General features: G+C 42.4%; 1 protein-coding gene across 2 annotated transcripts in view; it reads left to right on the forward strand.

The window, feature by feature from the left end:
• Positions 1 to 12,682, forward strand: part of ANO6 (anoctamin 6) — a 308,488-nt gene that overhangs the window by 246,153 nt on the left and 49,653 nt on the right. For both annotated transcript variants that reach the window (XM_069229080.1, XM_069229079.1), the window contains exons 10-11: positions 1,518 to 1,578; positions 2,185 to 2,330. In XM_069229080.1, the coding sequence (XP_069085181.1) occupies positions 1,518 to 1,578; positions 2,185 to 2,330 (207 nt within the window). The remainder of the gene's footprint in view (positions 1 to 1,517; positions 1,579 to 2,184; positions 2,331 to 12,682) is intronic.

The raw sequence follows: 12,682 nt of genomic DNA on the forward strand, positions 1-12,682 counted from the left end.
GATGTCACTAAACTGTGCACTAAGCCGAGACCTGATACACAAGCTACACCACTTGCTGAACCAGATCATGTGATGTTTGCTGAAGGCTCATGTTTGAGAGGTCATGAAGGAAACCTGAGAGCTGTCTACGTAGTCTGTTCTGTCTCAGGTGTGGTCGAAGCCTTGTGGCTTCAAGGAGTCTTTTCTGCAAAAGTGGCTGAACTGATTGTCCTTACAACAGCATACTGTGTTTCAGACCAGCTGAAGGTGAATTTTCACTGATAGTACAGCTTTGGTGTGGTTCACGACTTTGGACAGTTGTGGTCCCAGAGAGGTTTTATGACCTCTTCTGGATCTCCGATTAGAAATGGAGACATAGTCTATAATTTACTGAATACATTACAATTGTCAGCACAAATTGCCAGTATTAAGTGTCCGGCCCACTGCAAAGGTAATGATTATGTCACTGTTGGCATTAATTATGCTGATGAGGTGGCTGGATACTCTGCCTTAAATTCCAGAGTGTTCAGTGATGAATATTGTAATAAAGGTTCCGATGAGACAAATTACAATCTATTGTTAACTGCTGCAGATACATGGGAAGAGCTGAAGAGGTTACAGAAAGATGTGTCAGAAGATGAACAGAAGGGTTGGATGAGATCAGGATGTGTCAAACAAGATGAGGATGGCGTTTGGATTTCAAGTAATGGAAAAGTTGTGATGCCAAATATTTTGTTACCCACTATGGCAAGCCATTATCATGGTCCACCTCATGTAGGACGTGATGCCTTGGTTAGCTTGTTCTGCCTCTCACAGCTATCACTGATCTGTCCAGCTGAAAACATATGCTTTGTAAAAACATCCCTCCATATACAAGGCAAAGCACTCTGGATCCTATTCCCTACCAAATGCCTGTTGTCAAAGAAGCGAAAAGCTCATGTATTCAACTTTCGTTTTAGCATCCATCCTAATCACAATGACCTCAAGGGTGTCTTCCTTCCTCTCATCCTTGCATCTCACACCAGCACAGTTAGCGCTCTGAAGTAGCTTTTAACCACTGTGAGCTAATGCATAAAGACTCCAAATAAAATAAACATGTCCTACGCTACTCGAGTGTGCAGAAAGTTGGGCCAGTGCTCCACCATTCCAATCAGAGAGGCATTTTACACGGTGTCACCATAGATTCAATTTGATTTTTTTTTACCTTACTACTACCACTAGCAGATAAAGATACAAACTTCCATTCACCCACTAACACGAAACACTAGCTTAAAAAAAAGTAGGGCTTACTTACCTATCAAAATAACATATATACGCACGTAAAAATATATTTTTTTATGATAAACTTACAAAAGTTGTCTCAATACAACCAGTTGCCTCTGAGTGCTGACCAAGCTCTGTACGAGAAAATTACTGATAGGCTTTTGTCTCCATATATCAACCCCCTTATAAAAAGTGTCAGAGCCAATGGAAATGTGAATTTTTTTGATATGAAGTCACTTGGCTGTTCCTCATAAAAATGTACTTATGTCTTTCAGAAACTCTGTATATTTGACAGCTTTGGAACTCTAGTGTTTGCAGTATTCATGGGGATATGGGGTAAGATGGCATTTGTAATTCTTGACACTTGTGTTGGCTGCGACTCTTTAATATGCCTTTCTGTACTTCCTGCCTCTGCTTCTTAGCTAACGTTTTTAAGTAGTGCTAGCTATATTACAGTTACAGTTGTAAGATCTTCCACTCTGCTGTATTTTAGTTTCACTATTATTGTATCGGGAAGAATATTAGTATTTGTATTTATTAGTAACATGAATAGATAACACTACTACTTTATAAAACCATTACTTCTGCTACAACTGATGCAAGAAGAGGGAAACAATGACTGATATCTTTGAAGTTATATAGCGAACAGTAGCCTTCCAGAGTATCTCTCACCTTACAAAGTTGGAAATTAACCTTCTTAATACTGTTTTTATCAACCTTAGAGTGATAAAGGGAAACATACCAGGATTCAAACCAGCGACCTACAAGTTACAGACATGTCTCTGTAACAGATACATAAATCTACCAAACTACCCTGATTTTTATAATATCATTCTAGTAATATTTGGAGTAAAGTACATTCTTTAAAATGATATCTTCCTAACAGGTGAGGTTTCAATTGTTCACACCAATTTACCCCTTGTTTGGTTTTTCCCTCCTCAGTTACTCTGTTTTTGGAGTTTTGGAAACGGAGACAGGCAGAGCTGGAGTACGAATGGGACACTGTTGAGTTCCTGGATCAAGAAGAACAACCTCTCCCAGAATATGAAGCAAAATGCACCCATGTGGTGGTGAATCCAATCACACAGGTGAGTGGCATGTGAGGCTTGTGGCACATGAATTGAACCTCAGCGCAGACCTCTTAGGTTTATTCAGCCCTCTTGCGCACCGGAACAGTAGAGAAGTGCACTCTGACTACTAACTGCACAGGCTCCAACCATCATGGTTGAGGTAATCCTGTGTTGGGTACAAACTCTTGCTCATGCCCATAAGAGGAGTGCAGTGTGGGTTCAGATCGCAGATGTTTGCTTCTGTGACTTGCAGCAGGTGAAACCTGCAGAGAATCAATTGGACAAATAGCACACACGCCCTGTGAATGCACCTAAAATGGAGAGTAACGATATTGACTCATCATTCATCATTCCGAGGTGGGAAACCCTAATTTGCACCCACAAGGTGTGACTCCATCATGGTCGTAGCCTAAACTGGGTATTAGTAACAGCTGCTTCTTGGAAACACATTATTGTTATTAATATTATTGTGATTAGTAGTAGTATCATTCAGCTCGTGTAACTTTCCTTATGCTCCCGAAGATACACTGTCCCCTCTATGTTTTTTTTTATTTATTTTTTTAAGAAACACATTAACTCAAAAATAAAAATGAGATGCTCTATGCGATCGTGTCCTACTATACTATGTGTTGATCAGTTGTATTTCGCTCACCACAAACTTTATTCTCTGTAGAGCTCAGAGTGGAAGCCTCACTGTTTAATAAAAAATAAATAAATAGCAATACCTTTCAGAACCCCATGGGACATCTGCAGGGTCATTAGTTTAGATGTACCTCTTCCAGATAAGAGGTTTCCGGCCAGCAAAGAACCCGCCCTCTCCACACCCTTCCTTCCTTTATGTACGCCTCGAAATTGAAATCTGCATTCAGGGCACAATGCCTTTATACAAGAATGAGGAAGGAGGGGGAAGAGGTCAGTGACTTCCTTCCCACCTCTCCTCTGCATAATGTTAACACGCGAGGGAAGCGCGGCTCAGGTGCAGGGTGAGATAGCTCAACAGTGGCACCCAGCAACACTTCCGTGTTTGCCGGAAGCACAGAATAATTTTGTCTTTTGACAGGAGAGAATACTAGACAAATGTTCCAGGCATATTGTGCGGGTTAGCCAATATATTGTGTTATAGGAGATGAATCTTCACTTTCAATATTGATGATACAAAATGAGATTCTGAAAGGCTGCCTTATTAAAGGAAAGAACAATAGAGCGTAACTTCAGGAGGGGTGCTTGGTGTTTCGGGTGTTACACCCTCAAATAAATGTATTCTCCAGTAAATAGTTTGGACAGGTGCTTTAGGTCGGTATGGTGAGGTGTTTGTTGATTTTCTCTTGAGATTTTACCCATACACACACAGAGAAAACCACACATACACACACACTATTGTCTCTATTTAAACGTCTTATTGAGTTTTAGATACCCCAAATAATCCGCACTCCTCTCCCTTTCCACTGCTCCTTAAGCCACCCCCCATGCCCTGCATCTCATATAATGTATCTTAACCAATGTGATTGTTAGAAAATATGAAGGTCACACTCCCCCAATGTTACTGACAAAGCTACGCCCCGAATAGAGGGACCAGACAGTCGAATGGATTACTGAGTATGAATGTGATGAGGTGGGAAAGTGATTAGAGTTAGTGAGAACTGATGACATGCTAGCAGCAATAAGTGAGATTGAAGGGAAGTCCCTCGGAGAGACAAAGCATTTATGGCTGCTCTCATCCTAGTTGCAGTCTGCTTCTAACCCCCATTGAACAGTCCCCCATGATTCTCTTTCTGGACACTGTGCAGGCATTTCTGGTTACCACTGTCCATGCACCCTTTCCCAATCCGCCCACTTCTCAAGCACTTCCTGCAACAATCTGTTAAAATTAAGCAAAAATTGGGAAATAAATTGTCAACTGATATTTACATCACTCACAAAAGGCAGGAATCCATTATGAAGCGTTTCATAAATGATACATTTGTATTATTATGTATTATTTTAATCAAGGCTGCGATCCATCCCCAGATCACCCCATCAGCCCTTGCAAGAAAGGTTTGCAACTTGTAAATTATGCGTCTACAAAGAGACAGAAAAATAGTTCAAGATAGACATTCTCAGAGTGTACCCAGAAACCCCCCTGGTGGATCACTAGGAACAATCTATTTAACACAACCCTCTGTTTGGAAACTGCACATCATGCTCAGAACACTCTCTCGAATCAGTGTCTTTCAGATGTTTATATACTTTTATTCAAGGAGGTTGGCGCTTGACATCTCATTGACTTGGGGGCAAGAATACATTCCTGAAACTAAACATGTACACCAGTGGCAAAATAAATGGCATTAGGCAATCACCACAATAAGGCTGCTTTTGAACAATGATTCCAGTCACTCAATATAACAATCCTCATATTGACATGGGCTGACCCTCACCAAAGCTGGTCACAGCAATTTGATAACCTTAAGACTTGGCACTTCAACATACCCGTGCCCAGCCATATTGACTAAGACCACCATTCAGACGTATTTTGCATCCCATAGATCAAAGGCTCTCCACATATAACCCAAAATTAAAGATTCTCACTATCTTTCCATTGGAGCTCTCCTTACCAGCCAATCCAGTATTGAAGAAATACCCCAACAACCAAAGTTGTGTCCATAAATAATTCTTAACTCCAGCTGGCCCTCACCTAAACCTGACTCATTGATCCAAACCCTCAACTTAATGCAGATAGCAATGATCCAATACAGGAATTAAAGTGGAGCAAGACCTTCCAAGGCTCAGATTCCGCAGTAGTTAAAAACTGTTTGAAACTAGTCCGTAGCGACCCATGCATTCATGTCCTTAACTTTATAGGCAAACATTTGGACTAATTTCTCAACAATGACAGGAAAAAAAACTCATAAGGTAATTCATGTCAGCCACATAGTTACTTTTTACTTTTCATGAGTTTTACTTCATCTTGCTTTATCTAAGAGTATTTGCTTTCATTAGATGTTCTGTTTCTGTAGTTTTTTCATGCAACATATGACTCTTAAATAATGGATGTGATGAACTGAGTCACCTCCATGTTTTGGGGTGAGTCCCGGGTGAGAGTGGTTGTTTATGACGGCATGATTTGCAGCTGAGGCTGGGAGCAGTGCCCGTTTTTCACAGTGCTTGTCAGTGGGTCATAAAGTTCTTTAGACTACAAGCACATCCAGTCTTTGGCCTCTCTGCAGAGTGCACAGAGAGATGGTCTCATATGTGCCACTTGTAATTGTATTTCTAAGCAGAAGAGTGTGAAAGAGGTACTCAGCTGTTTGAAGTCTGGATGCAGTATTAAAAACGTACCATAGCTACAAATACTAGTCAGGTGGCACTCAGTGTGAAGCACAGGATTTTCAAGCTACACCTTTAATTACACAGACAAATTTATTGGAAAGGATTGATAGTTAATGCTTCTTTGGCCATGCCACTTTTAGACAACCCCCCACCCATCATTTTCATCCCACTTACAGCACTGTGCTACTATCAACATATGTACAGTCTTAATTAAATGCCAAATACATCTTCCATGCACTGCAACAAAAATCAATGAATTCAAAAACGCTATGAGATAAGCCATGAGATGCACTGCTATTTCTAACATACTAGGGTCCAGGGTTTTACCTAAAAACAGAAGCAAAACAAATGTGACCAAAACTGATCTGCTTTTCTGGGAAGCAGTGAAGTATAGTATTTCATTCAGAAATCCTCACTTATTCATGTGTGCAATGTAAGCAGTGAAATATCATCCAAATGCTTACTAGTAAGTGAGGGATACAGGGTCAAGTGAGGTATGGCCCTCTGCACCATATAATGATAATAAATCGTACCTTACGTCTCTATCCACTTCATTGTCCCGTCCTTACTTAACTGAGGTATGTGCATCTCCCAGACAGGCACCCCACCACTCACCTAAAAAAAAACAAGCAATAGCAAAGCCAATAGGTCTCGCCTATGCGAGAGCTATTGGCTTTATCAATGTGTTTTAGCCAAGTTGTACACCAGGGTGGCTGCTTTTCAGCATTGCTAAAAAAAAATTGTGTCCCAGAGGAAAGTGGCATGGAGTGTCGTGGAGCACAGTGGCAAAGAGTGGAGTAGAGTGTTGTAAAGTGGGGTGCCAGAAAGTGTGGTGTGTTGGAGAGGCATATTGTGGAGTTGCATAGAGTGGCATACACGGCAGTGGCATAGAGTAGATTGGACTAGTGTTGAGCACATTGGAGTAGAGTGTTGCGGAGTATAGTGGCATAGAGTGCAGTGAGATTGAGCGCAGTTGCATTGAATTCAGCGGCGTACAGTGCAACATCGTAGAATGCAGTGGTGAGGATTCGAGTGGTGTATAGTAGAGTGGCGTAGAGTGGTGCAGAGTGGAGTGGCGTAGAGTTGAGTGATGCGAAAGGCAGTGGTGCAGAGTTGAGTGATAGGGTAGTGGCACACAGTAGAGTCAAGTAGCATAGAGCGCAGTGGGAAGGAGCTGAGTGGCATAGAGTGCAGCGGCATAGAGTGGTTCAGAGTAGAGAAATAAAGAGTAGTGCAGAGTAAACTATGGTGCCGTAGAGTGCAGTGGCATAGAGTGGAGTGGATTAGAGTTCAATGGCAAAGAGTGCAGTGTTGCAGAGTTGAGTGTCAGATTGCAGTGGTGTAGAGTGGCGACAGAGCAGTGGCATAAAGTGCAGTGAGACAGAGTAGAGTTCAGTGGCGTGGACTGCAGTGGCTAAGAGTAGAGTGGTGTAGAGTGCAATGGCATAGAGAGGAGTGGACTAGTGTGGTGTAGAGTAGATGGTTTGAATAGAGTGGAGTGGTGCAGGAGAGAGTGCATTTGCGTAGAGTGGCATAGAGTGGCATGACGTAAAGTGGTGCAGAGTTCAGTGGGATAAAGTGCAGTGGTTCAGAGTATATTAGAGTGGTATACAGTGGATTGGCTTAGAGTGCATGGGCATAGAGTTCAGTGGTACAGGGTAAAGTGCATTGGTGTAGAATATATTGGCACAGAGTGCAGTGGCAAAGAGTAGAGTGGATTTGTGCAGAGTAGATTGGTGTGGCCTAGACTGGAGTGCTCTAGAGTGCAGTGGCAAAGAGTGCAATGGTGTAAAGTACTGTGGCGTAGAGTACATTGGCATAGAGTAGAGTTGTACAGGGTAAAATAGAGAAGCATAGTGTGAAGTGGGGTAGAGTGCAGTGGCATGGAATGGTGTAAAGTAGAATGGTGCAGAATAAAGTGGAGTGGCGTAGAGTGAATTATTCAGTTGTGATTACACACTGCCATTACAGACAATGCATTTTCAATTGAAATGACCACTACATTTGTACAGACATACATTTTTTGCTAAAAACACTATACAGTGCACAATCGAAATTGTATAGAAATTGCATCACCTAATGTAATGATTTGTTTTGATCATATTAAAGTATATGTTTCCACTACACTCCAGAAATAACACAAAATATGCTTCATTTTTTTTCCTAATTCTGATATATTCTGAAATACCTACACAATTAATTTAAATGATGATGTGTGCTGTAACAAAAACTCTTTCCTACCGTGAGTATCCAGCAAAATTGTCACATAAATCCTCTCACTATGAGGTCAGAAAAAGAAAAGTAAAGTAAACGAGCACCCTTGGAAGACAACATCTGACACTGGACCTCAGCCTTTGAATGCACAACAAATGTGATGAGATAAGAACAAGATTTATAGGTCTGTTTACAGAAAGGAGCACTAGGAAGGATACTGTCAGTACGTTTGGGCAAGGGAAGGTAAGAAATCAAGCTAGACAGCTTAAAACAAATAAAGCCAGCAAATAGAAAGCAAGAAAATGAGTGTTGCAAACCACAAAGCCAGTGGCAAGCAGAAGGCAGAACACATTCCTAGGTCACCTTTCTGAATGTCCCCAAGATGTCTTTAGCAAACCAGACAACTGCACTGACTGATAGGCTGCGACCTAAAAGCAGCCCTGAATTCTCACTGTTGGTGGTTTGACCCCCATTCCAGCCAATATATACCCAGAGCACCTCAAACCACAACTCCCCTGTTTGTGACTGTCTGTCAACAGACTCCCTTCTGTACTCCCATCGGGGGTCCGCCTTTATTCTATTCAGCACCGGGATGCTCCCACTGCTTCCCATTCTCCACAGCCCACTGCAGCCTTTCTTGTAACACTTTCAAATGTTCTCCTTGCAGACTGTCAGGTGAGTGGAAGGGGCTCCTTGGCAAGCACTTGCTCCAAGGTTTAACTGCAGCAAATTCAAGCTTGTTTGTCTATGTGGCCTCCACTTTCATGTTCTGCAGCTGTTCTTCCACTCCCCTGATGTTCCTTTGGGTGGAATTCAATGAGCGTGCATGTCTGTCACAGCAGTTCATAAAGTAATCCTTAATTATAGTTCTCCTATTGCGTGGTTTATGTATTGCTGCTGTTTTCTATGCAAACGTCTCACTTTTTTTTCTGAAGGTCTTTGTTTCTTTGAGGTCTCCATAGTAAACTGGGTGTATGAGAAAAGCTTGAATTTGTTCCACAGCTAGCTTCTTCTTTTTTTACAGGAGGTTTCTGTATTGCTGATGTTTTCTATGCAAACTCCTCCCTTTTTTTCTGGAGGTCCCCTTCTGGAGGTCCTTGTTTCTTTGAGGTCTCCATAGTCAACTGGGTGTCTGACACAAGCTTGAATTGTTCTACAGCTAGAGTCTTCTTTTTTACAGGAGTTTGGACTGAGTGTCTTTCATGCTTCTGCATTCTAAAGGCTGCTATTTTTTTCCTGATAAGGCACGGGACTGTTGTCACTTACTGGTTTCACTCTCTCACCTTTCATTGGTTTGAATATCTCCTGTTGGCCTGAGACAGCCTACTCTTCACATCTTGCCATCAATATCCATGGGCATTCGCAGACATGTTTTCAGGGGGGGGGGCATAATTTTAACGGGGACTGCGACTGTGCTAGTGCAGGCAGCCTAACACCAAAGCAGCTGTAGTGTTACTGTGCACTGTGAGCCTGCACATCAGGCTATATCTAAATCCAGGGGGGGCAGTCTACTCTGGAACTGTGGATGGAGCAGCACTGCAAATATAGGGGGTCATTCTGACCTTGGCGGACGGCGGAGGCCGTCCGCCAAGGTACCGCCGTCAGAACACCGCACCGCGGTCGAAAGACCGCGGCGGTGATTCTGACATTTGCCCTGGGCTGGCGGGCGGCCGCCAAAAGACCGCCCGCCAGCCCAGGGCAAATCACCCTTCCCTCTAGGATGCCGGCTCAGAATTGAGCCGGCGGAGTGGGAAGGTGCGACGGGTGCAGTTGCACCCGTCGCGTATTTCAGTGTCTGCTGGGCAGACACTGAAATACTTTTTGGGGCCCCCAGGGGCCCCGCGGCACCCCCTACCGCCATCCTGTTCATGGCGGGAGAGCCGCCATGAACAGGATGGCGGTAGGGGGTGTCAGAATCCCCATGGCGGCGGAGCGCGCTCCGCCGCCATGGAGGATTCAGACGGGAAGCAGAAAGTCGGCGGTACACCGCCGACTTTCCGTTTCTGGCCGCGGCTGAACCGCCGCGGTCAGAATGCCCAGCGGTGCACCACCAGCCTGTTGGCGGTGCTACCGCCGACCTCCGCCATGGCGGTAATTACCGCCATGGTCAGAATGACCCCCATAGTGTCTACAATTGCAGGGGTGATGGGAGCTTTCGCTGAGAAGAGCCATGGCAGTTTTCATTTTCTTTTGGGGTGGGCAACGGGCCATTGCAGTTTACTTTTAATTTTAGGTGGGCAGTGGGGTGGCTGTTTGTTCAACTTTATCTGTCACTGCTTCTTTCATTCTTTCCTTTTTACAGTCGAGCCCAAAGCGCTCCGTCCCATGTTGCTATCTCTCTTTGGGCTTCAAACCACACCCATGTCACATCAGTGTCTTTCATTGGTTCGTGGGCTTGCCTTTTAAAATTTGCTTGCTTTCATTAGTGGAAGGCATGCATACGTCATGCCTTTTCCGGTGGTTAGCCCTCCTCGAGCGCAGCGACCAAGTACTGAAAACATACGAGGCTCGCTGTTTTCCATCCGGTTTCTGGACTACTTTTTCTGGGTTTTTTCGCAGTGCAATCTCGCTGGGCAGAAGTTGTGCGCTTACTGTGTAACATAGTTAATTGCACTTCTGCTGGTTACGTACATAATTAAACTTTTGCCGGTTACATGGATAATTGCACTTTTGCCGATAGGTTTCACTGCAAGTGAACTTTTATTTGCGTTTGTGTGTCTGCTTTGCACTGATGGCGGCTGTCAGCTCGTTTATGTGAAACTTTTACTTTTCAGTTTATATGGGAAGAAAAGTCCAGTTAGTTATGTGAAACTGTTTTATTTTCATTTTCAATTTATGTGGCAAGAAAAGTCCGGTTAGAAGTTTACAATGCTAATTGCTCAAGCTCAAGCAAACGCAAGACCGGTTGCATTGCAAATGCTTGTTCTATTTCTTGTACTTGTAAAAATGTGCCATTTGCATGATCCAACAAAATCTACTCTCATTTGTATAAAAATGTCATTTTGAGGGAGTTATACGTTCGAGTTTCTATTAACGTAAAAAATATGCCTGTGATTTAGAAAAGGTGAAATAAATGTTAAATTAATATTTCGATTTATGACAATAAACATGATCAAAATGTCTGGGATCGTGTTAAGCCTTACTCATGTGCCAAAGCACACGTTCAGTTTAGTGTTACAAATATGCACATTTGACGTAATAAGCAGTGCTAAGTGGTGAAATAAGTAGTGCTAGTGTCTAAAGTTTTTCACACACCCCCTGCGGCCAGCACCAACAAACTTTGGTATTGTCAGTTACCAAAGCTGCGTAGTCTTGATTTAATCTCATTCCTTCCACCCCATCCTCTTCCTGCCTTTTTATTTCACTTTTATAAGATCTTTTTCATCCCCACTTTCTCCCGTTGTCACTGTTTTTCCTTCTTCCACCTGCTTTCCTCTGTTTGTGTTTTTTTTTCTTACTGTGAAAAATAAGTGCTGGTCCCCAGAAGTCAGTGCCGATAAGCCCCACCTGCAACAACCTGATATTTCTTGATGAGTTCATAACTTGGAGGATGAGAACCGTGCATATCTTCTGAGAGCGATATTTTCTTTCTCCAGCTTGTATTTTATTTTATGGCAGGGATGACAGACTGTTTAATGATGCGTGTTTATTTTTTTAAATATAGGTTTTTGTGGGAAGGTGGATTTGAATGTGTGGTTATTGTTGTAAATCATATATTTATGTGCATATATAATACTAATTGCTAAGTTTATCCTCAGCAATAATGCTTGGAAGGACACTAAGATAAAGTGATGACAGCCTTACCAATAGAGAAGTGACGTCATTGGCTGAGTTGCCGTTTAATGACTTGATGCTCGCTTTCCAGGTTTGTGGGAGGGCAGATTGGGTGTCGCATGCTTGTTGCTTGCATTACGCAGTTGTAATGTAATACACAGTCAAGGTTCGTATGAGGTCATGTACACATGCACGTGCATGTTAAGAATTTCCTGTTGTTATCTTTCATGTTTGTAATTGTTTGAATATGTGTTCTGGCTCGTGGTGTTTAACTCCCTGTGCGTTCCGAATGTGAAATTGACAGTTTTCACTCGGAGGGCACAGGAAGAGGTTGTTACGCTGTGGGCTCCTATTTTTAGTAAGAATAAACTTTAATTCAGAGTTTAACCTCACTCAGCTTCCGAACAATTTGTTAATTACCTTGTACTTTTCATCTGGTGACGAGCGAGGTACTTGGTAATGTTCAGGAGCCCACCAGCCCTTCTTTCCTCTACGGTGTTGATTCACTTCATTTGCTTCAAGGATTTTGTCCACCTTTGTTGGAGCCTGTGCTTCGGTTGATCTATTGCGGACTCAAGTGAGGTGATTTTCAATATATTTGTCTGGATTAAGGGATTTACTCCTCTCTGCATCGTGAGGCAACTTTAGCGGCCATATTGGATGAGGGAGTATTCATTTGGTGAAGTGGTTTAGACTGATTTTAAATGTCAAGGAATCAGCAAATGCGAGTTTGTTCCATTTTTAAGCGTTTTTTTTTTGTGACGCTTATGTTTATTGCCATTTTACATTGGATCCAGTATTAAGAAGAAGTTTCAATTATTATTTTTTTTTTTTTTTTTTTAAAGAAGTCATTACATTTTTTTTAAACCAGATTTTATAAATATTTATATAGTTGTAGTTATGGCTTCTTCTCAACAAGTTATTCAACTTCCTTCATTTTTACCTCTACCTGGGAAACCTAAAATACCATGGAGAATTTGGTATCGCTCATTTGAAAATTATTTAATTGCTATTGATGCTGAAAATTATACTCCTAAAAGAAAACTGGCAGTATTGTTTGGTTATCTTGGCACAGA

The sequence above is a fragment of the Pleurodeles waltl genome, chromosome 4_1 (genome assembly GCF_031143425.1).
Source record: "Pleurodeles waltl isolate 20211129_DDA chromosome 4_1, aPleWal1.hap1.20221129, whole genome shotgun sequence".
Lineage (NCBI taxonomy): Eukaryota > Metazoa > Chordata > Amphibia > Caudata > Salamandridae > Pleurodeles > Pleurodeles waltl.